Below are 24,214 nucleotides of genomic sequence, written 5' to 3'. Positions count from 1 at the left end.
TCAAAATAAAATTATGTATTAAATATTGTTAATATAAAATTATAAATTATTATAAACGCAAAAATATTGCTATTTTATTCATAAATATCAATAAAATATTATACACAAATACATGTAATATACGGATATCCAAACCTGTACATCATAATTTTTGACATATTAAATTTTATGGTCAATCAGAACCTCAGTAATTGAAGGGGTAGATTATGGAGCATCAATGATTTGGGCCAGCTATGGTCAGCTGGTCATGGACCCATCATTGGGTCTATTGGTTTGGCCCATTCATTGGTTCACCTGCTGCTGCCATTCTCTATGATAACATCTTCATTAGTGACGATGGTCATGAACAACAAACAAATAGTGATTTCTAAATTTTTTTTAACTTCCATTTAAAGAATTATATTTTTCCAAAATTATTCCGAAGAGTTCTCAGAATGTTTGTTGGAAAAAAAAATATAAGACTCAAATTCAATGTCGTAGTTATATACTCAAAATTCTTATGTTGATGAAAAGGACATTCCACTGAGAAAGGCCCACTTAGTTTCTTCATGAATTTTAAACCAAATTGAAAAAGATGGAAAATAAATACTTCCATTAATTTTGGTAGTTACTTCTTACACACGTCTTGTAACACTCAAGCTATTTCAATTGACGATTATAGCGTGTTTAACCTTTTTAAAATGATGATTAAATAATTTCGAACACAATAATCAATTAACAAAAGGAAAATATTTTTTAACTATTGAATTTTGACAATTTTTTCTTATAACCTTAGGTGTTATTTTCTAAGTAGTTTTTTATTTTTATTTTTTCTTATTTTTAATATTTTAAAATCACTTAAAAAATGACACCTTATATTATAAAAAAAATTGTCAAAATTTAATAGTCAAAATATCATTCTCCTTAACAAAAATAAATAATATGATTCACGTTGCATGTCTCCTGCCATGTGACCATGGTTCGACATGCGGGCATCATGCCATGTGACATGATGACCTTAAATTCTTGAACCTGAATTTAGCAAATCCAAAGAACACAGTATCCATAAAGAGCATAAAAACCATCAACGCACTGCATACAGTTGGAAGTTGAATACCAAATCTACGATGAATGATTTTATAACAAAAATAATATATGTTTTTTTTTTTATAACCGTGTGGGTTTAAGTGGTATCTTTTAGTCCATTATACAATTTATTTATAGCACTTAAAACACAGTTAAAAATTATCGAAAAAGATAAATGAGTATAATATCTTTATTATAAAGACTAAAAAAGAAAATTAATATAAAATAAGATTGATATATGAGGTTGTGGAATAAGCACATCCACACTATTTATCTTGTTCAAATCCATTTCAGTCCCATCAATTACGATAGTGAAATAGCAAATAACGTTAAACGCATAAATAAACACCGACAAGAACTCTGCATCAGTTTGAACACATGAATTCTGAGTTTTCTAATCTCATAATCTTTCAACTTTCTCTTCTCATCATCTGTTGAAAAATTAGTGACTGATGAGTGATGGAGGATTTGTTCAGCAATTTGCCAGATGAAGTTCTGAGGCTCATAGTTTCTTTTCTGCCAAATGAATCAACACTAGAAACCAGCCTCATATCTACTAGGTGGAGAGACTTGTGGAACCAAGTTCTTGTTAGACATGGAACCACACAAGATGTAGCTGGTGTTGTTGCTGGATTTCTGGCTCGTTTTGAACAGCATGATCCTCTAAAACATCCACGCAAGCTTCAATTTCACTTTGCTGAACAACACACTGCACTCTCTGCATCCATTGCAGCTAACAACAAGCTTCTTCTTGATTTCCCTGCTGGGAACAAACACCTTCAGAGAAAGTACGAACTGCAGTTCATGCTCAACAAGGATCACATCACACACCACACTTTTCACCCCACTTTCTTGGTCAAAACACTCTATTTGAAATCAGTGAGTCACTTGACAAATTCGGTGGCTTCCTCCATCGTTTCAAGTTTGGAGCAGCTTGAGAAGTTGGTGATTGTTGAGTGCAGTGGGTTGGATTCTTTGTGCATTGAGTCTGAATCAAAGCTTCAGAAGTTAACCGTGTCAGAGTGCCCCCAGTTGAAGTTTCTCCATCTTAGAACTTCTAAGCTTAAAAATTTAAGATACTGTGGACCTCTTCCTAGGATTTGGCCAGAATCTCATTTCAACCTGAGGCATGCCATGCTTGATTTCAGACAAGGACCAAGTTGTTCTGATTCTAAGGCTCAGGATTTCAATCAGACTCTACTAACAATAAAGAACTGTGAAACTCTCACTTTGTGTGAGTGGATTTTTGAGGTATGTATGCACATGTTCTTTCTGTTACTTACCATCAAATATTGCTGGTTTAACGCAATTATGAAGTTTAGCAGTGTATTAATGCAACAGTTCATTACATCTTTATTATACAGAACCTATAACTGCAAAAAGTTTTTTTTTTTCTTGTAGACATTGATATGGCCATCGATTTCTCCAAGTGGGAACTTCATATTCTATAAGATACGAGAGCTATGGTGGATTCACAATCATAAGGCTGAAAACAGCATCAATATCTTAGTCTCCTTTCTGAAATTATGCCCTGCCTTGGAGCAACTTTTTGTGAAGGTAGATGTGTATTGAAATCGATGGAAGCTCTTGTTTTGCTATAGTCTAAACTTCAATTTGTGACTCTTTTTTTTTTCTTTGTCACTGTTTGAATGTAGAATGATTCTACAAGTTATTCGACTCCAGAGACCAAATCAAGTTTAACACAAGCAAGTAAATATACAAAATTGGAGCATCTGAGAGGGATAAAGTTTATGGGGTTTGCAAATAGAGTTGATGAAATTTCAGTGGCAAAAACATTAATTCAACTAATCAGAGAAGAGCCTCCAAAGATAGAGACATCAGATGGAGTTACTTTGATATTTTGATGCAGTGATACTTTAAGGAAGATCATAGAAAAGTCAGTGTTGAGGGTTTTATGGCTCAGAGGTTGAAGATAAATATATATATATATATATATATATATATATATATATATATATATATATATATATATATATATATATATATGAAGGCTTTTGTTTTTGTTGCTTTGTGTCTGTCCTTTTCTGCTGTCTAAGCCTATCCTAATAACACTGTCATCTCTCTATCTTGTAGTAATAATTAACAAATAGTTGACTCCAGTATTCAGAATAAAATAATTAAAAACTGATTAGATTAAAACCTCACAAACATCATGCATTTTTGTGTGGATATCTATCTTCGTTTTTCATATTTTACAATCAAAATGTATACGTGTGTGTATTATAAACTTTTTTAATAACAATGTTGTATGATTCGTAATATATTTTTGTAAGTGTTTTATAATATCTGATTTTTTTTTCACTATAATAAACATTAAATTAATTTTTATTCTCCTTGCTTTATAATTCATGTGCACAATTCATATTTTTGTGTGTATCAAAAGATGTTTAATAAGGAATAATGTATGTTAGGTTTAAAGAAGGAAGAACAAAAACCAATAAGATCTGAGTTTTTTTCTTATATATGATCTTATGATATTGATATCATTCTCAATCTAAAATCTTAAGATAATATATTCTTAATTAATGTGAGACTTAGACTTACATTTGAATTCCTAATAATATAGTTCAAATACAAAATGGTTTTCACAATTTCTTTATGAACCTCCGGAATTTTTAAAATAACCATTTTACTTTTCAAAATAACTATTTGTCTAAAAAATGTTTTAAAATAATCTTTTCAGATTTTCAAAATGTATGAAATTTATTTCGAAACAAGATTTTGGAATAAGTTTTACAGAGGGTATATAATATGTATATGTTAGTATGGAGTGTAATTAGTAATTGTAGGAGTGCAGGAAGGAATAGATATTGGCTTTTGCTAAAGGCCCATAAAAGTAACTCGTGGCCTTTCCGAAGCCCAAAAGAACAAAAACCTTGTTCAATATACCCTCCGAGTTTACGGCGTCGTTTGCTGCGTCTTCCCCAAAACCCTTTTGTTTGTGATTCTGTGACGAGGGTTTGAGAGTGGAGTTGCAGCCATAACTGGGGCTCGGAAAATGGTTCTATCAAACAAGAAACTGAAGCTTAAGCTCAGAGCTGAATTGTCCCAACAACAAAATGATATCAATGAAGTTCCTTCATCTTCGAACTCTCTCAAATCTCTTTTGGACGCTGCCACCCCCACACCCAGATTGTCCAAGCGAGACAAACGCCGAAAGCTTCGATCTTCCGAACAACCTCCAAAAGAACCCAACGAGGAAACTGAAACAGAGGGTTCAGCCAAGAAGAAAAACAAGAGAAAGAGGAATGTAGAGGGCGATGACGTGGCAGATGGAGTTCCCGAAAACTCACCACAGAACAACAGCAATAAGAAAAAGAAGAAGAAGAAGCTGAAGAAGAACAAGAAGAAAAAACCCAAAACCGCGGAGGAAAATGGTTCTAACGGTGGAGGGACAATGCCTGAGGCTACAGAGTTAACCAAGACCAATACAACTACCAGGTTATAATAAAATTATCACATTATGAATAACGCTGCTTCACAGATTGAGGTTTTTGTTTATTAATGTTTGTGTTCTGTGATGTGTATTCAGTCAAGACAATGGTGATGTCCCTACAAAGGTTTATGTTGGAGGAATTCCTTATTATTCAACCGAGGATGATATTCGAAGTTATTTTGAAAGCTGTGGCACCATAACTGAAGTTGATTGCATGTATTTTCCTGAAAGTGGCAAGTTTAGAGGGATTGCCATTATTAGTTTTAAGGTGAGTGATGAATAATGCAATATTCTTCCTTTTTCTTAACTTTACTTTCACACTGCCATTCACACTTCACCTATTTTTTGTATTCTTCAATTTCGACTTGAATCTAGAAACCTCTTTTTTAAGTTATTTCTTCTTCCATTACTAGTTATGTTATTTCTTAAGTTTATACTTCACTTTGGTAGTAATAAGCATGTTCACAACTTACTGACAATTTTGTGTCATTGTTCCTGCAGACCGAAGCAGCAGCTAAACGAGCATTGGCTCTCGATGGAGCTGACATGTTAGTAACACTGGCAATTTTCTTTCATGCTTAAATGATTTACTGTTTTTGCGCATTTCTCTTGAAACATTAATGTGTAACAGGGGAGGGCTCTTTCTTAAAATCCAACCATATAAAGCAACGCGAGCCAATAAAACATCGGATTTTGCTCCAGAAATTTTGGAGGGGTACAATAGAGTATATGTTGGGAATTTGTCATGGGATATAACAGAGGAAGAACTGAGGAAATTCTTCAATAATTGTGAGATAACGTCCGTAAGATTTGGTATGGATAAGGAGACAGGAGAGTTTCGAGGGTATGCTCATGTGGATTTCGGTGATAGTCAGTCACTGAAAACAGCACTTACATTGGACCAAAATGTTTTGTTTGGGAGACCTGTCAAGATAAGTTGTGCAGTTCCTCTGAAGAAAAAACCAGGAACTCATAAAAGCTCGACAGTTAATGGAGCTGATGGTGATAAATCAACTTCCTCAGGAAGTGGCAAGATGAATGGAGCTGATGGTGAAAAGCCAAGTTCCACAGTAAAAAGTGGCAAGATGAAGAGAAGGACGTGCTATGAATGTGGTGAGAAAGGACATGGTTTTTCGGAATGTCCTAAGAAACAAACAGATGCTGCAGCTACAACCTAAAGCATGTAGGAAAACTCAAACAGGTCACGGTTCTTGTTTATTGTCGTAGACATTTGATTGTAGTTTTATAGAATACAATAGTTCTGCATTCATAGATGATTGGGATTTTCAGTTTCTTACTTCCCCTTGTTATTTTGATAATTATTTTCCCCTGTTACAATGAAAATTGTGTTTGTTGTAAGCAAAGGAAAGTAGGTGGAAATTAAAAAGTTACAAATAGTTTGAGATTTTGTTCTGTTCAAGGATAGATAAGACAATTTGGTGCGAATTAACAGCAAATTCAAGCTTTCTTTTATGTAGCACCTTATCCTGGCTGTATTTCTCATATTTAGATGTCTCCATTTGTGTCTAAATCTTATCCTGACTAGCTTTTCTCATCCACGAGAATATTTCTGAGCTTTGTACTTGTAAGGAAGATGAAAGTCTTATAAACGGATAAAAACTGAAGCACAGAACATGGATGTATGTGTTTGAAAAATATACTTGAGGATATATTTTCCGTACTTCTAAAAAAATAATATTAATGTGATTATCAGTAACTAAGAAAACTACAATCATGCGAAGTAAGTTTGATTAGTCAATCGGTGCACGTTTAGATGACAAACAAAACTTTGGTCCTTAAATTAAAGTCACATAAAAAAATTGAAAATGGAATCAACTAGCTTTAGGTTCTATAATGAATTATAAAAGATTGTGTATCGAATTCAAACTCGCATTTAATTGAGGACACCAATTATCAAAGCAAAAATGAATTAACATGTAACTAACAGATTCTGCTACTTTAAATGTCTCACTTTTCTCGTCTCTCTTCTAGTAAACACATTAACTTTTTCATTAATCTTAAAAATAGACTATAGATTATCATATTCTCCTTGAATTTCAGGAATCAACGACTACAAGATTGAAAAAGAAATGATTAGATAGTTGATTAATCTAACGAAGAAGATTTGTCTCAGCACGTACTTTCTTGTGATGCAATTATCATCTGACAGCTACAAGTGAGGGGTCTCCCTCCAAGTTTCTGGTTCCGGTTCTGCATAGTACCTTAAAAGAAACTTATCAAAGCAATTATTATGGCTACTGCTTCAATCTTGACAGTGATCAGATGTTTCTTTTATTGCCATATAATTTCTTTTTTAGGGCTAGGATTTTATGCACTGACATAAGAATCAACCCTCTGCCATGCCAAAGCCATATCAGTTCAAAGATTTCAAATGAAGAATATAAATTTGACTGAATTCCTTGAAAAACTTACCTGTTCATCATTGATCACAATCAATTGTTTTACCTGCTCACTGAAAATGAAGTCTAAGAGGTAAGTGGTTCTCACATTGTCAGGAAGATGGAAGGATTCAAGAGAAAAATATACAGAAAATTTGTATCAATGGAAGGGACTACATTACTACATTGTACATGGTTTTATAAACTCAGGAACTAACTCATTCAATGACTAAACTGCATGTAAACATATTTCTCGACTAAGTTGTTAATCTGAGAGAAAAATACAGTAAGGTATAAAATGGAGTCACTAGATCTGCTTACACAGGCTTCTGCACACAGTACACACACCCTTTTGAGCAAAGTTACAAAATCGTTGTTATTCAATGACCATAAAATGTTTGCTCATTATCTTACTGTTGTTTTAGAAGTGGTGAACTGGCCTCGACCCTCTTGGATTCCTTCTACAAGTACTTTCATTTTTGTTCTTTTCTGCAGTTGTGGACTCTAAGAATACAACTGGCCAAACATCTTCTCTTTGATGATGACAAATAGCACACTCCTCCCTCTTCTCCATGCAATTTGCTCTGTCTGCACTCTGCAGTGATAGTGGTTCCAAATAGTGGCCCGGTAACTTGTTCTGTGCATTGAAGGGCTCAATGCAAATGCCACGCTGTGCCTGTCCACAGTTTCTTCATTTGTTTCCGAATTTATTCCCTATCACACGTAAGCTTTCATCATTCATCTCATCTCTCACCACCACCTGCTTTCTCATTCTCTTTCTGCCACTGTACTCTTTTCATTCACACGCCACTTCAGCTTCAGAGAAGAGAGAAACAGCTTGAGACATGGCGTGACCAAGTGGTTTTCCTACACAGAGATTATACTGCATAATCACCATAAATATCTATCTAAAGGTTTTCAGGAGAGAAGTGGCAGAGTTGGTGAAGACAGGGAAAAAAGTACTTATTTGGTGGAACTGTAATTGTTTAAGCAGATTTTTAATAGTTTTCTTCATTTACAAATAAAGTGAGAGAAAGATCTGCAATACAAGGCAAAAAAAAAAAGTCTGCATGGGGATGTTAAATGTATTAACCCAATCCCTCCTATTAAAAAATATCTCGATTTTAATCTTTCTTTTTCTATAATAAATAGAACAATCTAAAAGTTTCTTAAACCATTTAATAGAATGTAAAATTTGGTTCCTTTTACCATATACCATGGGCTAAAACAACAGAGTCAAAATGAGAAATTTCCTTCAAACTTGATTACTAAGGTTTTGTCATGCAAAAATAAACCCCTTATTACTACTTATGTTCACCAACAAGGAAGGTCAATAACATAGCTATTCCGATGATAAGACTTCATTAATGATTCAGAATATTCTATTGTTTTTCTTCTCTTGTAAACCGTGTGACACTTTTCTAGTGTTTCAGAATTATCTTAAGTCCCACATCGACAATTTCCTTATCCTTACACCGCCATCGAGTTCCTCCACACCATGCCTTGCCGTTTGATCAGTTGGTAGTAGTAGTTTGAGGTTGGTTGTTTTCTCTGGTCGTTTAAATTTTCAATGTAAAAGAACAGTGAGTTAGCCATTTTTATAACTTTATTTTGTGCACGACGTTCCGATGAGTTTCCCGCACAATCTGCGTGGTTGCCGAAACTTGTCCATTTATTTTCCCTGAAAGCAGTGCGATGGTTTCACGGGACAACTTTTGACTTCATACGAATAAAATGAAAAATTTGTCCTGAGCTCACTTTGGTCCGTGAGCAAGTACCATGATTGATATTTGATATTGATAAACACCATTTGACCCTTAACTTGCAACTATAGCAGTAGCATCTCTATAATATTATAACCTCAAAAACAGGTTTGGCATCTTGCCGTGAAATATATGCATTGGTACATGAAAGCTCATTATTACCCAAATGCAGACAACAGCCACTTTCCCTCATGCTGGCCCATTTCATTATAAATGCCAACAATCTCCCTCGCTTCAGTACCTGAATTGAGAATACAATTCCACACACCCTTCTTCCCATTTCAAATAATAATACAACACCTTCTCCTTCTGCACTCACAATCTTTGGCTTTCACTACCTCCATTTGCTGCTTTTTATTTTTATTTTGTTAAGGGGAAAAAAATGGTGGAAAGAGAAGCAGGTTCTGAGAGCTCCAAAATGTGGACTGAACCAAAACATCAAGCAACTCAGCTCAGAGTTCCAGTAATATATTACCTTTCCCGAAATGGCCAGCTTGAGCATCCACATCTCATGGAGGTTCCAATCTCATCTCCACAAGGAGTGCTTCGTCTTAAAGGTAAATGCTTCAAGGAAAATAGTTATGCCCAGATATAATTCACTGTTTCTCTTGTGTGTTCACCCTCTCCTTCTCATCAGATGTGATAGATAGATTGAGTTTTCTCCGGGGACAAGGAATGACCAACATGTATTCTTGGTCTACAAAAAGGTATTTTTCTATTATTCAATCTCTTTAGACCCAATTGTCTTCACGTGGGTGTTCGAATGAGATGAAAAGGTTTGTGCTTGGATAGTAGTAGAACATTACATTCTTAAAGTGAATCCGAACACAACCTCTTGCAACTAACGAGATTTTTCTTCGTAGGAGTTACAAAAACGGGTTTGTGTGGCAAGATTTGTCAGAGAATGATTTGATTTACCCGAGTGGTGGGCATGAGTATGTCCTGAAAGGGACACAGATGGTAGAAGCTTCTTTGAGCTTTCGATCTTTCGAGACAATATCAACGTCGAGCTCAAAAAGTTCGACAGAAGCAAACAATTCTAGCATGGATGCAGATTCCCCTGCAACCATAAAGGGTAGAAGCCAATCGTTTAACTCGAGTGATTACAAGTTTTACAGGGCAAAGACGTGCGAGGAGTTTGCAGGGAAAGCCACCAATGCCTCGACTCAGACAGAGGAGAAGCGTAGGGAAAGGATAAAATGGGAGAAAGTAGAAGAGTGTGATGATGCAAGGGAGTTGGGTGAACATGAAAATGAAAATGAAGGGTCTTTTCGATTTTCTAGTTCTAGTTTTGGAGCGTTGGAAGGGTCTTTGAAGGGTTACGAATCAGCAGATATCAGAAACCAGAGGGTTGAGAATGAACGTCCAAGTGGGAGGATCAAGGCTTCAGAAGTTCTCATGCAGTTCATCAGATGTGGATGATGTAAAAGATTCTAGTTCAGTACTACGAATGAGGAACTATTGGTTACTCCAATTGGTATGATTATGCTGTTTCTAGTTCAGTTATAAATGGAACAATAAGTTGAATGACTTGTTGCTAGTGCTACATCTATCTCTTGTGTTGTCCCTTTAATCAAATTAGACATGTGATGACATGAATTATTGCTCCTTCTATTTTTGTCGGCACCCAATGTTATTGCATCACCATTTGTCTGCAGAGAAATCTGTTGAATTTACTCAAATTTAGTAATCTAAACAAGATAGTTCACAATTAAATGGAATTTGTTGAATTATCTTTCATTTCAAATTCTTTTCACGAATTAAAATACATTTTCTTCTGATATTGTTATGAACATCTAACCTTGAAAAAATAGATCTGGAACGTAGTTCAACTCTTCTGCCTTGCCTTTGGTTATGAATATAGGTTGATTTTTTTGTGATAGTTCTGCTTCAATATTAAGAGGCAGGGTTGCTTTTTACTCCCAACCATAAAAAATTATATATATTTAAATTTAGTTCTATGATATTTTATATTTAGAAGTTCTGAATGAGTTTACTTTCAGAACTAAGTGTAAATTATTTTAACCCCAACGCTTTTTTAATATCAGACACATCACTCATACTATATGACTAAAAGTTTGGAATTAGATACTGCAATACGCTAAACCGTTCAATGATACACGTATTAAAAAATGTGGCAAATCTATGAAAGAAACATTGCTAAAATATTAAGTGGGAGACTATTTTTTGCATGTATAGTTTCAGATTTTATATCATTTCCAAAGCCTAAAATATGAATGATTTAAAAAATATTAGTGTTTCTAATATTAATTTAAACTTAATTAAGATCACTATGTATTCTAATTTAATTTAATGACATGTGCAGATAAACATCAAAAGATGAGAATTTAAAAATAGAAGCCCGTCTAGCTCAGTTGGTAGAGCGCAAGGCTCTTAACCTTGTGGTCGCGGATTCGAGCCCCACGGTGGGCGTTTTATTTTTTGTTGACAATTTTAATTTTTGTTTTTATTATTTAACACATCGAATTATATAACAAGAAGCATGTCTAGTTGAATTGGCAGAACTGAAGTTTTTAATTTTGTGATCGTGGATTCGAATCCCACGGTGGGACGTAATTTAACCTCTTTTCGGATTACGAGTTAAGAATTTGTATATTCTTATTTTACAAAAATAATAATATATTTATTGGAAAAGTTTGAGTATTTCAATGTCATATATTTGTTTTTGTTCAAAATGTTTTTACTACCTTTTATTGGCTACCTGTATTAATTTGAAAAGTCAAAAGATACTGCTCTAGAAAAAATATTAAAGCTAGCTTTTCATAATATTTTTTGATCAAGTGGATTAAAAGCAAATACTGTGTTTTCAATATCTTCCTCTCATCTCTTTCTTGCTGTGTCCGTATTTTAAAAAGTTCCACTCATATATCTTTTTTTCTTAAACACTAATGGCCAAGAGCATATTCAGTCATTCTGATTATCACAGTTTAGTTCAAAGGATTTACCGTTTGTTTGGAAGCAAAGTAAACTCTATTTCAAAAAATCAAATCACATTATGTCTATCATACTTTCTCTTTTTAATGAATTTAAGGTGTTTAATGGTTGTGAATTAAAAATTAATATTTTAAAATATGAAAATTCACTTCGTGAATTCAAACCTTTCCCCACAACATTATCATAATGAAAAGTTACATTTTTTTTTTATAAAATTTAAAACTTTATACCTTTCAGAGGTTAAATATGATATTTTTGGATCAATTTCAATGCAAATGAGCATCTTAACATTCTTTTCACTTGATGGATAGCTTTTCACCCTCTATTACAGATTTTAATTTTTTTAAAATAACATGAATATTTTGTCTGAAATCCAGAAGTGAACACTGTACATTTTTTTTTTTTCATTTGATAAAATCGCAAAAACCAGTATAAGAACGTCAAACTATTTTTTAGTGGCACCTAGCTAGAGGTGAGAATATGCAGAAACAGAAAAACAGCTGAGAAATTGATTTAAAACTATTCATTAGTGTTAACATAGATTAATACCCTATATAGTTTTAATTTAAATAGTAAAACTTTTGAAATAAATAAACATTATAATGTAAGCATTATATCCCAAGAGAGGATAATCTATTCTGTTGAGAAAATAAACATTTTTGATATTTTTTAAATGAACTTGTACACGTATGTAAGCTAGCTCCCGAGACAGTGACGATGATGTGAAAACAGAAATGGTCCAACAACGTAGTAAATGAAAATGATATTTTGAAATGAATATCAGAGACACGATGATGCATGAATGGAACGACAATGGTAAAGGGTAAAACTACCAGATAAATTAACAAGAGGGTTTCATGTTTCTGATAGTAAAAAAAAAAATCAGTTTTTATATTTGGAAATTATTGTTTAAATGCTAAAGTTACGGTTGGGTAAAGTGATTAGAAAAGTAATAATAAAAGGAATTGAAAGACCATAAGGAGGAAGTGTTGAATTGTTCATGACATGGCGATTTACGACATAAACTAGCGGTCTCGTCTCATCGAGCTATTTTAATTTTTTTATATAATTTTATTTTTTTACATTCTTTGATTCCCTTCACTCCATCCATCTATATATACATATATGGATATTACACCAGGCATTAGTTACTCACGTATTCTGCTTCCTTCTTTCTTTCACCCTTTCTCTCTAAGCTTTACTACTTCATTCATTCATCTTTTTCATATTATAATAAATACTCTGCAATTTGCACACACACACTTTGATTCTTGTTTGGTGGAGTTGAAATCTGGGTGGTGATTAATGGGTTTTGTTCCCTTTTTCTGATTTTGCTTTGGTTTGGTGTTATTTTGGGTTGTGAATAAACACTGAATGGGTTCCATCAGAGGAATCAAGAAGAGGAAGAAGGCTGATGACAGAGATGGCCAAGATGCCTCTGCCACCCCATTCGATTGGTGGCAACATTTCTCTCTCAGAATTTCAGGTACACTGCAATATCCTTTCTTGTTTGTGATTGGACATGCGTGTGTGTTATTCTTTTACTTAGTTTTTCATTGTATATCAAGACTTATTGTTATTATTATGATTATCTGATGTAGGGCAAAAAAGTTATGTGCTTTTTGGTAATGGGTAGGATTATAATGATTCAAGATTTGTTTCTTCGAGCTTAATAAGTTACTCATCTTTTGTTGATATCTTTGTTTTCTTTGCTCTTATGGGGCATACATCTTTTGCTGAGTTACTTGATAAAGAAAGTGACCCCATGTCTTTGACCAAAATGTGTTTCTCACAAGGAATGTATTTCTAACTTAGGAACTTTAGTATTGTTTGGTTATAATTTTGTTGAATCATGTTTGGTTATCATATATCTGTTTGGCTAGTTGTTATTTGTATCTTAACCTTCCAAATTGTGAAACTTCTGGTATGGTGTCACCACATAATTAGACCATTGGTGGGATCCTGATTGTAGGTATAAACACCAGAATTATTTACTTGTTGCGGTAATTCACTAACACAACAATTTGGGTATCTTGTGCATTGTTTTCACGTGAGTGCAGCTTCTTTATCTTGTTGTGCATTGATGTCAGTCAATACTCATTTTGACTTTCAACCCATTTCAAAGGATCTTTCTTTCTTTGATCTAGTTTTTCGTCTCTTCCCAATGTCTGCTTTGAAGAGTCATATAATTTGCAATCTCATCTCTATACTGAATAATACCCAGATGAATAACCAATGAGATTACTCAAGCTTGTGGTTAACACTGTACTTTCCAACTAATAAAACTATTTATGAAATGTATTTTTGCATGTCACTTATTAAATCGATTTGCAAAACTAAGGTATATAGATTCTGTGAAACTTCTCTTTAAATGTCAGATGTGCTGAACTGGGAATAAATGTTAGACTGGCAGGGTTGGTACGGTAAAAAAATGAGTTCAAAACCTTATAATCTGATTGACTGCTGAAGAGATTTTAAAAGAAAATAACATCTGAAAAGCAGAGGTATGAACCCTTATTCAGTTTTTTATAGTTGAACCCCTTCAGTCAATGCCTTACTATACTGATTTTCTGAATCAGAATTCTGTCGCATGTAGCCATTAGGTTCTTCATATTTTTGTGATATTTCTGCTTTGTGACCTGAGTAGATTTCTTTGTACAAGTATAAGAAAAGAAGGATTTTTCTGACAGCTTTCAGAGAAAACTTACCTCTAGTTAGACCATCCCAGTTACAAAGAATTTGCACATATATTTCTAATATATTTGAGTATAACTGTGTCCTGATATAAAGAATATTGTTTCTGGCATTACTTCTTCTGGCCTATGTGGGCTAACATCCTTTCATGTAATTCGAGATGGTGCATGATGTGCTAAACTTATTCATAATACATTTGTGAAATTCAACCACCCATCTTCATGATATGCTCATGCTTTAATTTTCCAATTTTAGGACCTTTGGCTCAATCTAAAAATATAGAGAAATTTGAGTCAGTTTTCAAGATCTCAAGGAAGACGTTCAACTACATATGTTCTCTTGTGGAAGAAGACCTGCTGGCCAGAGCCTCAAATTTTGTTGATTTAAATGGCAAACGTTTGTCTATAAATGACCAAGTGGCTGTAGCTCTTAGAAGGCTGAGCTCTGGTGAGTCATTGTCAACCATTGGCGACTCATTTCGGATGAACCAGTCGACTGTTTCCCAAGTAACATGGAGGTTTGTGGAAGCAATGGAAGAAAGAGGACTCCACCATCTCAGCTGGCCTTCAACCGAAACCGAAATGGAAGAGATAAAGGGCAAGTTTGAGAACTTCAGGGGCCTTTCTAATTGTTGTGGTGCCGTTGACAGCACACACATAATGATGACTTTGCCCTCTGTGGATGCTTTGAATAGTGTGTGGCTTGATCGTGAGAAGAACTGCAGCATGGTCCTGCAAGCCATTGTGGATCCTGATCTGAGATTCCGTGACATAGTTACTGGATGGCCAGGAAGTATGAGTGATGAGCAAGTGCTGAGAAGTTCTTCTTTTTTCAAACTTGGTGAAGAAGGGAAAAGGTTGAATGGGGGTAGGAAAGTACTTCCAGAAGGAACAGTTCTCAGGGAATATATCATAGGGGACAGAGGCTTTCCTCTTTTGCCATGGCTTCTTACACCTTACGAAGGTAAAGGACTCTCAAATGTTCAAGTTGAGTTCAATAGAAGGGTTGTTGAAACTCAAATGTTGGCCAAGAAAGCATTGGCTAGGCTGAAGGAGATGTGGAGGATAATCCAAGGTGTGATGTGGAAACCTGACAAGCACAAGTTACCAAGAATTATTCTTGTCTGCTGCATACTGCATAATATAGTTATCGATATGAAGGATGAAGTACTGAATGATATGTCCTCTTGCCACCAGCATGATTCCAGATATCAAGACCAAACCTGTGAATTTGTGGACAACACTGCAAACTCTGTGAGAGAGAAGCTATCTCTCTTCCTGTCTGGCAAGGTGCCCGGTGAAAGATGATTTCTTAGGATTGTTTCAAGTGAATGGGAGTTATATGAAATTAGATCTTTGTTACCATCTTCATGTTATTTTGGTTGACAAGACAACTGACTTAGACACAAATAAATTTTTGTTGCCTCTGCATCAGTATCTGCCCAAGCAGGAGGATACTAATTATAATTCTTGTTGAATGTTCCTCTGCTGGGGATTTAGGTGAGTAGACTACAACTTTAATGACACAAATGATGCAAATTTGGAAACTACCTCAGTTTGGACACTGCAATGTATGATCATATTTTAGACTTGAAGTTGGGGTTTAGACTTAAATCAAACGATATTGGATACTGTAGATAGGATATTTAGAGGATTGCAGTTTTTAGTGTTCTTACGCAGATGCAAACTGATAAAACAATAGTTCTATTTTAATATGGTTTGATTTTCAAACTTTTGTGCTTGAGAGAAAATTTGTCAGGAAATAGTAGTTTTTTAAAATAAATTTCAATCTTAGAAGGATTAGAAATCTTGAGTCGAAACAAATTTAATACCAAACTTGATTAAAAAACAAAAAACAAAAACTAAACAGCAAAAAAAACCAACAAATAATCCAAATTCGATAATTATTATAGATACATATTGAATGTTGATATCATCCCTACATGTGAGTGCATTTTGGGTGGATGGCAATTAGGTTTTAGTGGTTTGTCTATCGTCTTTTTTTTCTCTTCAAAAATTATTTTTTAACAGTTATTTCATTAATAAAATTGACAAAGTTAATAAATAAAGTGATTTTTTATTTTTTTATGAAAGTTAAAATAAAAAATAGTTATTTATCAAAATTTGTCAAATGAAATTTTGTTAAAATATCATTTTTCTTTTTTTTTGAAGTCAAAATTTGTAACTTTTTTTTATCTCTGAAATAGATACAAAATTGGTGTGTCATTTCTATTTCCGTGTATGTCAAGAATTCATACTTAATATATTGTACATTTTATTCTCTTGCATGTCAAATAGAACTAATAATTGTAATTACATACATTTTAAAATAAAATATTAAATAAATTAAGAGTATCTTAGGAGTGTATTAATTATTTAAGATAAGGATAAGTATGACAATAAAAACAAAATAAATATACATTTAAAACTTCTATATTACTCATTCTCATAGTTATTACTGTCAATCATATAAAGCATCAGAAAACATTATATTACTTACTCTCTGATTTACAAAAAAGATCGAACTGTAAACTTTACAAATTTATATTTTAATATTTATAATTTACAATATTATATCATTATGGATCTATTTTTCTTTTTCATAAAAGATAATAGTGTGACCTTGTTAAATTTGTGTATACATAAAAAGAGATAAACATAGACTTCATCATGATTTGTTTGGTTGAATAAACTTTAATTCTCTTCGAAAAATAAAGTAAGTATTTTTTATAGTTTGAAATATATATATATATATATATATATATATATATATATATATATATATATATATATATATATATATTTATATGCATGGTAACTTTTATCCATATATAAATTTTTTATTTTTTATTTTCTTCTAAAAATGTTAGTAGAGAAGATTATAAAATGAAAAATTAACATGAGAGAATGTATGTTCTTGCTGTAACTAAGTGAAAGAAATGCACATAAGGTTCAGGATAACTTAATAGAGTATAATGTTTTAAATTATTTTAAAATAGGTATCAAATACAATAATTATTTTAAATATGAAAAAATAGTTACATTTTACAAATATTTAGTTATTTTTGGATATAAGAGCAGCAGTTAGCTTTAGATTTGAAATATTTGGGCCTCATGAAAGAAGGAAAATATATAATTGGGCTATCTGGGTGGCCTGGTATTGTTCAAAGAGAAGTGTTTAAAGAAAATGACGTTGTGATTTCTCTGCATTAGGGAAGAAGGAATTCAAAGGCGAAGAAGCCATTGAAATTGAAATTGAATTGGAATGAGAATGGAATTGAAAAATGTTGTGAAGGACAAGAAATTTTGGATGGCATCTTTCATCATTGCTTGGGCTGCAGCTCTTCAGGTAAGGTAGGTTACCCTATATTCTAATCAATCCTTATTCTCATCTCTTCTCTTCAATTCTTCATCTATTTCTTGTGTTTTGCGTTTCCAATTTCAGGGTCACATGATGTGGTTGCAGCGCCAGAATTCATTCAAAGAAAAATTCGGTAACCCCCAAGATCATCCTCAAAACCCTAATTAACTCACTGCTTCACTCTCTTAGATCACACCTTCACTTCTATTCTGTTTCTATGCTTCAATTTATTTACAATCTGAATTATGCATATGTTTATCAATCTGAATTAGGCATATGTTGTACGTTTATCGACTGTGAAACTACTGGATAGCACATTTTAAAACAGAAACGATGAAATCTAAAAGCAGACTAAAATTATTCCCAATTATTGGCTTCAGAGTTTATATTCACTTCTGGCATGTTCTGATTCAATTTAATTTCAGATTTGGTTCACCTGTAATCACTGGTTGCATGATAATGTGTTGATCAATTCAAACCAGTTGTTTTATGCGTCCTATTAATATAGATTATAACTTATGAATCCCCCTCGGGCTTTCCGATGAAAACTCTGATCCATGTCACAGTTTCTTCCCCAATGGTTCTCCCTAGTGACCCACACTCATTCTCACATTATGGTGCAGAGGATGGAAGTTGTTGTCGTGGAAGAATTTTAGTGAGAGATTGTAGGGTAACCCTTAGTTCAGGTGCCTCGTATGTTTACTACAACTAAGTATAGCTGAGTATAAAACCAGTAAAAGGAAATTCAAAATTCAAATTACAAAGCTTTGCTATACAAAGCTGTCAATAATATGTAACAGAGTGCAGAAACATCTGACAGTAGAAATGTTCTGTTATCATGAGTTTGTTTCAAAACATTTGTTGCTCCATTGTTCTGGCATGTCTTTGACATGTTCTACAACTATGAGAGTGAGTCTAACATAAAGTGGTTTTCTAAGAATCAATATCCACACTTAGCAAATTACACATTAGGTTTTCTTGTTCTACTTTTTAACAAAGAAAGGCATAAGCTCTGTTTTAGGAACGACCAGTGTTGGGTTCTGTCTTTTAGGACTAGCCAGACTAAAAACCTCCTGTGTATAGGTTTATCTGATTATATATGGTTAAGAACATTGAAGTGTGAATATGAAAATCTAAGGCTATATGTTTGGATTAGTAGAGGCACATAAGATGGAATGGAATAAATGCTTCAGTCTATTGTTTGAATGATATGATAGAATGCGATTAGAAAAATTATTCATATTTACGTTTTGCATTTCTCATCAATAACTTCAAACATGTCCTAACCCACTGCAGTATTTTCATTTTATCATTTTACATGTTACAGGACGAAAGAAACAATAAGAAAAGGAAATGAAAGGCTTTTTCTTCTTCTACGCATGTTTTACTTCGCATCTCCATATTTTTTAGGAAAAAAAAATATTTTTTGGGAAATATATATATATATATATATATATTTTTTTTTTTTTCTAGAGTTTAAGGAAGGGTATTTAGCTCTTATAATTTTACCAATTCGCATTTCGTTATCCTTTTAGAGGAAAAATTATTTAACCAACATAGTAAACTATAATTTGGTTGAACGCTAATTTTATTTGAATTCATCTTATTTAATTTTAATTTTGTTCCAATTTGATCCTTAAATTTTATTGTTTTTCTTTTTGTATAAACACCTAAAGTGTTGTAATTAATCCTTAAAGCATACCAATTTTTTTCATAAATAATTTTCAATAAAATATTTAAACTAAATCATTTTATAAAAATTTGTATTGTTAATAAATTGATTCATTTAAATTAAATTAAATACGATGTTTTTGAGTAAATTTTCAAATTTTAATATTGTTGAAATTTTTAGTAGTTCAGGATCCGTAGCTTCTAAATTTTACTCTTCAAACTGCTAAAATTATTTTTTTTAGACGATAACATTATCACTTAAGCAACAAATTAAATCGAAGTATTACATTTTTAAGAAATTGTAGAATTTTACATTAACAATTAAAATTTATTTGTAAAGTCGAATAGACATTTTAATTGTATTTTTCTTTATTTTCTTCTGAATTCTTATTTTCATCATATTTTTACATATGAAAAATGAATTACAATCACAGTTAGAAAATTAAATATTAATGACATTTAATGTATATTAAAATCAAACTTAATAGGAAAAATAAATATTATAAAAAATTGATAAGTTTTATCGATTAATCAGAATAAAATTAATATGCTAGGTATCTATTTACAAAAATAACAAAAGTTAAGTATCAATTTGAACAAAATCAAAGTTCAAGGTATCATAATGTGATTAAGTTTGAGGATCAGTTAAATTAATAACAAAAGAATTGTGCTATTTTCCCAATCTTTTAAAATTGTAATTTTATTTTTTACCTTTTGTAATATATCCATAATATTAAAAATTATGTTTTGGATTACATGTGATCAAATGCATTTTTTTCAACAATTTCTTATCCAGAATTATGTAAATGGTTGTTTATTCTGAGTAATTTTAAAATGATAGTTCCATAATGTGACCTTATTTTGGAATGAGTATATGTTAGATACTGTTCTAGATTATACATTTTAGAACACCTCTCGTCCCTTTATTTGTTATCTAAAATATGTAATTCAAATGTTTTTTACAATATATTTTGGATAACTTTTTTTTTGGAATATATCAATGGAACAGAATATATTTTTGTTTGACTTTTAATAGAACATTGATTGTTGTTCAATTGGTTATTAGGATATTAAATCTGGTTTTGGGTTTGGGGAACCATGAGTCCTAGGGTTCCAGTAGTTGTGGATGGTAGAATTTTGATTGTTCCATTGATTTGATTGGGGATATTAGGTTGGGAGAAAGTTGAGATTTTGAGAAGTAAATGTTTGAAAATTGGGGATTTAAGTAATGGGTTGGGGGATCCCACTACTGCATTGATTCTAACTAACATTCATATTACAATTTACAATAACACGAAGAAAAAATCATCATAGAAAAGTGAAAGTTCCTATGAATGGGTCTTATAAAATCCAGGTCCAATCACACATATAAAAGTTGATCAGAGTAAACTTATTATGATTGTTTGTATTACATTTTCTAAAAAAAATATATAATAGAACGATTAAATGCTTAATACTTTATATTTTAAAATATATAGTACGTCTATATTGATTTGTATGAATAAAAAAGTAAATAGTTTTAAATTAATACAAAATTTATATTGTTTATTTGAAATGATTTTTTAATTAATTATAAGTTTTAAAAAATTCTAATTAACCTATATTCATTAAATAGTAATTAGTTGGTAAAAAGTTCTCTGTATAACTTCATTTATCTTCAAAATTAATTGAGTTTTGCTTGTAGTTATTAAGGTAAAATGAAATTACTTTTCAGAAAGTACACTTTTTGCATTTATGTTGCATAAATTGTGCCACTTAAAAGATGTCAAATGTTAATAATAGTTTAGTATCTTAATAGTCTCCTATTTGTCTAGTTGTGTGTTTGTTTTAACATGAAATAAACTCGTTCACAGTGAATCCTAGAATTTGTTATTGCCGCATGTAAATTTGTGTTAAAACATTAAAATCTAATTATAAGGAATTCAACTATTTGTACATGTATTACAAGTTATATCGATGACGTAATACTGGACATTTATTATAAATATTAACATATTTAGAATTAAATATTATTTTGAATTTGGATTCTTTGTTATTTTTTTTTTGTTGCTTCTATATGTTGTATCTTGAAAATACTATAATAGTCACTGATTTTGAAGTATTAAAATACATTAATTTTTTTAAAATATTAATATAATATATTTTTAATGCTTAGTAAAAAATAACAAAAAACTTTATTACTAAAACTATATTAATGATGCATTCTCGAATTTTATAAAAAAATTTATCCTATAATATATAAAAATTATATAAAAATTAACTGGAATGGAATGACACGGCTAAGCATAAAATATATATTATTACGATATATCTTAAATAGTTTGTATAACTTTGACTAAATCACAGTGCGATATTTTAATTTATTATATTTAATATTACTTCTAAAAAAGTATTCTAATTAATAATATATATTAAATTCACACATCTAAGATGTTGTAGATTGAGCATGCTCTTATGATGAATTCATTTGTTTCTGTGACAAAATAAGGTATTAAAAATTGTGGAAAAATTTAATAGTCAATTGCTTCGACCATTATATGAAATTGATGGAATGAAATTACAAATTTTGTAAAATCAATATTTATTAAATATAAAAAAAGAACTAACTTTTGTGGTTGACTGTTCGGGTCAAACTATACAAGTCAAATTGTCTTTTTTGTACTTTTATTCTCTTCTTTCCAGCCAGTTGTGTGTGCCTTCAAAAAAGTAATAGTTTATAAATAAAGTGGCTATTTTTAAATGTACGATAAAAAAAATTGCATATATAATTTTTTTTAAATGGTAGACAAGATATAATTATATTTTAACAAAGTCTACATATATTTGTCAAGTAAAACAACCCATACAAGACATTTTAAATAAATAGAATATTTTATAATTTTTTTTATTAATGTAACAGTTAAATAATTTAATATTGACTCAACAACCATGTGTACACGTTAAATTTTAGATAGATCACATTTGTAATTGGGAAGATTCCTAGGTTTTATAGTCCAACATATATATACTTATGTTTGTGAAAATAATATTTCTTGTAAATTGTATTTGTATGATGAAATATCAATTAACTTCAAAACTTTATTTAAAAACTATAAAATTAAGGTTTAATAGCATTTTTTATCATTAGTTACTAAAATTGAACTAAAAACATATAAAAAGAAAAGTAGTTGTACAAGTAAATACGAGTTCACATCTTTTTAATGGACACATATCTTTTTAAAATAGTATAAAGATCACATTGAGTAAACAATAAACAGTAAAAACATTAAATTATGGTTAGAAATATAGGAAAACAATTTGTTATATTAAGTCTAAAATTAATCTATCTAATTTTTTTAATCCAACTGCTAAACAAAGTAGAGACTACTACCATTTTTCTCTTGCACACATTTGGTCTTATATTAGTATTTGTAGAAACCTTTACATGGTTACCTCATGAGTGAGAAAAGTGTTCAAGTTATTTTGTTTTTTGGTTATGCTTTTCTTTGTCAAACGTGACCATGTCATTGCTGAAAACCAACCTTTTCTAGAACAAGCTATCTATGAATATCTTCCCAAAATGTTGTAAGTTTCATGTCCTAATCAACCTCATATTAAACAAATCACAACACACGTACTGTAGCCAAGTAAGAGGTTTTTTCTTTGATTCAACGAGCTAAAAGACAAAAAACCACCTAAAAAAAGTCCAAACTAAACACAGAATAATATTACATATATAAAAGTCTTAGATATCAGATGTGAAACTGTTCATATATTATTATTTAATAAGCCTAATATTCATACAGCACATTTTTTAAATTGAAGTAAAAAAAGTAAGCGTCACTTAAACATAAAAAACTGTAGGGAATTCAAGTGCGAATTTAAATCTCACATTGAGTAAAAATAGAAAGTTAAGCACTATATAAAGATAAAGACTCATTGTCTTAAGGTTTTATGTTAAGAGTGGTGTGAATCCCTTATATGTGGATTTGGGCTCATATCTCAATGATCCTCGAAAAATTCAACAAAAACAAATATGTTTTCTAAATCTCCGAATAAATCCTGAAGAGATAATAGAAATAATTGTTTGTATTATAGCTTCCAAAAGTCTCTAATGGAATATGACTAAAAATTAGAAGGAAAATTGGTAAGCTTAGACAAAATCTGAAATTATTAAATATGACGAAGGATAAAATGTTGAAATAGTGTGTAAGGTGTACATAAGCACATAGTTGAAATGTTGTTAACCAAGGAAAATTTTGGCACACTCTATGACTTGGCAATCCCATCTTATGTGCCATGTTTCTAAGTTTAAGATTGATAACTACATTTTCTAGATATATAAATAACTTGGTGCACCTACCTGACGTAACTTGTAGTAAATTAGTATATAATTCATGTGAGGTACCATGAAATCAGGTCAAAACTTACGATGTGTCAAATTATGGTTTTTTATGGATCTTTTATAAATATAATATACCTTTTTACACTTCATGTGTTCTATAGTGACATAATAAAATAAATTAACATAGAACTTAACTAATCAGAAATGATTGTTTGTATGATAATTAAGATAATTATATCTAGTAATTAAGCTTGAGCGTGTAACTTTCTCTACACGGTTAATAATACACACAGTATTTATTCATATACCATATTATTATAACTTTTTAAATATATAAAAATTTGTAATAACAAAATGATTTTATCTTTAATTGTAAATAAAATAATGTTTAATTAATGACCAATATTAAGGATAAAAATTAATTAGTCATTAATGATCGATTTATATACCAATTCATAAACTAAATTTATTGGTAACTAAAATAATTTTTAAATTGGTCTGTATAATATTGATTTATAAATCGGTT

The 24,214-nt window shown here is 31.3% G+C and overlaps 5 protein-coding genes and 1 non-coding gene across 7 annotated transcripts; all 6 read left to right on the top strand.

Annotated features, from left to right (window-relative positions):
- Positions 1-1,372: 1,372 nt before the first annotated feature.
- On the top strand, positions 1,373-3,308 carry LOC114190627 (F-box family protein). The gene is made up of 3 exons (XM_028079587.2): positions 1,373-2,316; positions 2,467-2,622; positions 2,721-3,308. The coding sequence occupies exons 1-3, from the start codon at positions 1,525-1,527 to the stop codon at positions 2,928-2,930; spliced, it is 1,158 nt and encodes a 385-aa protein (XP_027935388.2). The 5' UTR covers positions 1,373-1,524; the 3' UTR covers positions 2,931-3,308.
- A 519-nt stretch (positions 3,309-3,827) lies between these two features.
- Positions 3,828-6,002, top strand: PHIP1 (phragmoplastin interacting protein 1). Its single transcript, XM_028082481.2, has 4 exons — positions 3,828-4,527; positions 4,619-4,790; positions 5,024-5,070; positions 5,154-6,002. Exons 1-4 carry the CDS (start codon positions 4,085-4,087, stop codon positions 5,698-5,700), a joined length of 1,209 nt encoding a protein of 402 aa, XP_027938282.2. The 5' UTR covers positions 3,828-4,084; the 3' UTR covers positions 5,701-6,002.
- A 2,821-nt stretch (positions 6,003-8,823) lies between these two features.
- LOC114190602 (protein SOSEKI 5-like) lies at positions 8,824-10,283 on the top strand. The gene is made up of 3 exons (XM_028079554.2): positions 8,824-9,241; positions 9,322-9,391; positions 9,548-10,283. Exons 1-3 carry the CDS (start codon positions 9,067-9,069, stop codon positions 10,104-10,106), a joined length of 804 nt encoding a protein of 267 aa, XP_027935355.2. The 5' UTR covers positions 8,824-9,066; the 3' UTR covers positions 10,107-10,283.
- Positions 10,284-11,044: 761 nt separating this feature from the next.
- On the top strand, positions 11,045-11,117 carry TRNAK-CUU (transfer RNA lysine (anticodon CUU)). The gene has a single exon. It is a non-coding gene; the product is annotated as a tRNA-Lys (tRNA).
- Positions 11,118-12,763: 1,646 nt separating this feature from the next.
- LOC114189924 (PIF / Ping-Pong family of plant transposase) lies at positions 12,764-15,927 on the top strand. Its single transcript, XM_028078651.2, has 2 exons — positions 12,764-13,125; positions 14,589-15,927. Exons 1-2 carry the CDS (start codon positions 13,014-13,016, stop codon positions 15,638-15,640), a joined length of 1,164 nt encoding a protein of 387 aa, XP_027934452.2. The 5' UTR covers positions 12,764-13,013; the 3' UTR covers positions 15,641-15,927.
- A 1,509-nt stretch (positions 15,928-17,436) lies between these two features.
- On the top strand, positions 17,437-18,060 carry LOC114191446 (hexose transporter). 2 transcript variants are annotated; one of them, XR_014996663.1, is made up of 2 exons: positions 17,437-17,686; positions 17,778-18,060. XR_014996663.1 is itself a non-coding variant. In XM_028080617.2 (2 exons), the coding sequence occupies exons 1-2, from the start codon at positions 17,598-17,600 to the stop codon at positions 17,859-17,861; spliced, it is 168 nt and encodes a 55-aa protein (XP_027936418.2). In that variant the 5' UTR covers positions 17,445-17,597; the 3' UTR covers positions 17,862-18,060. The 2 variants fall into 2 exon arrangements, 1 of the variants encoding a protein (XP_027936418.2); XM_028080617.2 differs by having other exon boundaries at positions 17,445-17,681.
- Positions 18,061-24,214: the final 6,154 nt, after the last annotated feature.

Source organism: Vigna unguiculata, chromosome 7 (genome assembly GCF_037176805.1).
Source record: "Vigna unguiculata cultivar grain cowpea cultivar isolate G323 ecotype 2 chromosome 7, ASM3717680v1, whole genome shotgun sequence".
Lineage (NCBI taxonomy): Eukaryota > Viridiplantae > Streptophyta > Magnoliopsida > Fabales > Fabaceae > Vigna > Vigna unguiculata.
This window is presented reverse-complemented; position numbering and strand designations above follow the sequence as displayed.

Bases quoted from the DNA above. Each gene is read 5' to 3' on its own strand.
- LOC114190627 (XM_028079587.2), top strand. From the start codon at position 1,525: ATGGAGGATTTGTTCAGCAATTTGCCAGATGAAGTTCTGAGGCTCATA. The intron at 2,317-2,466 runs GTATGTATGCAC...TTTTTCTTGTAG, and splicing joins TGTGTGAGTGGATTTTTGAG to ACATTGATATGGCCATCGAT. The intron at 2,623-2,720 runs GTAGATGTGTAT...GTTTGAATGTAG, and splicing joins TGGAGCAACTTTTTGTGAAG to AATGATTCTACAAGTTATTC.
- PHIP1 (XM_028082481.2), top strand. From the start codon at position 4,085: ATGGTTCTATCAAACAAGAAACTGAAGCTTAAGCTCAGAGCTGAATTG. The intron at 4,791-5,023 runs GTGAGTGATGAA...TTGTTCCTGCAG, and splicing joins TTGCCATTATTAGTTTTAAG to ACCGAAGCAGCAGCTAAACG. The intron at 5,071-5,153 runs GTTAGTAACACT...AATGTGTAACAG, and splicing joins GCTCTCGATGGAGCTGACAT to GGGAGGGCTCTTTCTTAAAA.
- LOC114190602 (XM_028079554.2), top strand. From the start codon at position 9,067: ATGGTGGAAAGAGAAGCAGGTTCTGAGAGCTCCAAAATGTGGACTGAA. The intron at 9,242-9,321 runs GTAAATGCTTCA...CCTTCTCATCAG, and splicing joins AGGAGTGCTTCGTCTTAAAG to ATGTGATAGATAGATTGAGT. The intron at 9,392-9,547 runs GTATTTTTCTAT...TTTTCTTCGTAG, and splicing joins TATTCTTGGTCTACAAAAAG to GAGTTACAAAAACGGGTTTG.
- LOC114189924 (XM_028078651.2), top strand. From the start codon at position 13,014: ATGGGTTCCATCAGAGGAATCAAGAAGAGGAAGAAGGCTGATGACAGA. The intron at 13,126-14,588 runs GTACACTGCAAT...TTCCAATTTTAG, and splicing joins TTTCTCTCTCAGAATTTCAG to GACCTTTGGCTCAATCTAAA.
- LOC114191446 (XM_028080617.2), top strand. From the start codon at position 17,598: ATGAGAATGGAATTGAAAAATGTTGTGAAGGACAAGAAATTTTGGATG. The intron at 17,682-17,777 runs GTAAGGTAGGTT...TTCCAATTTCAG, and splicing joins CTTGGGCTGCAGCTCTTCAG to GGTCACATGATGTGGTTGCA.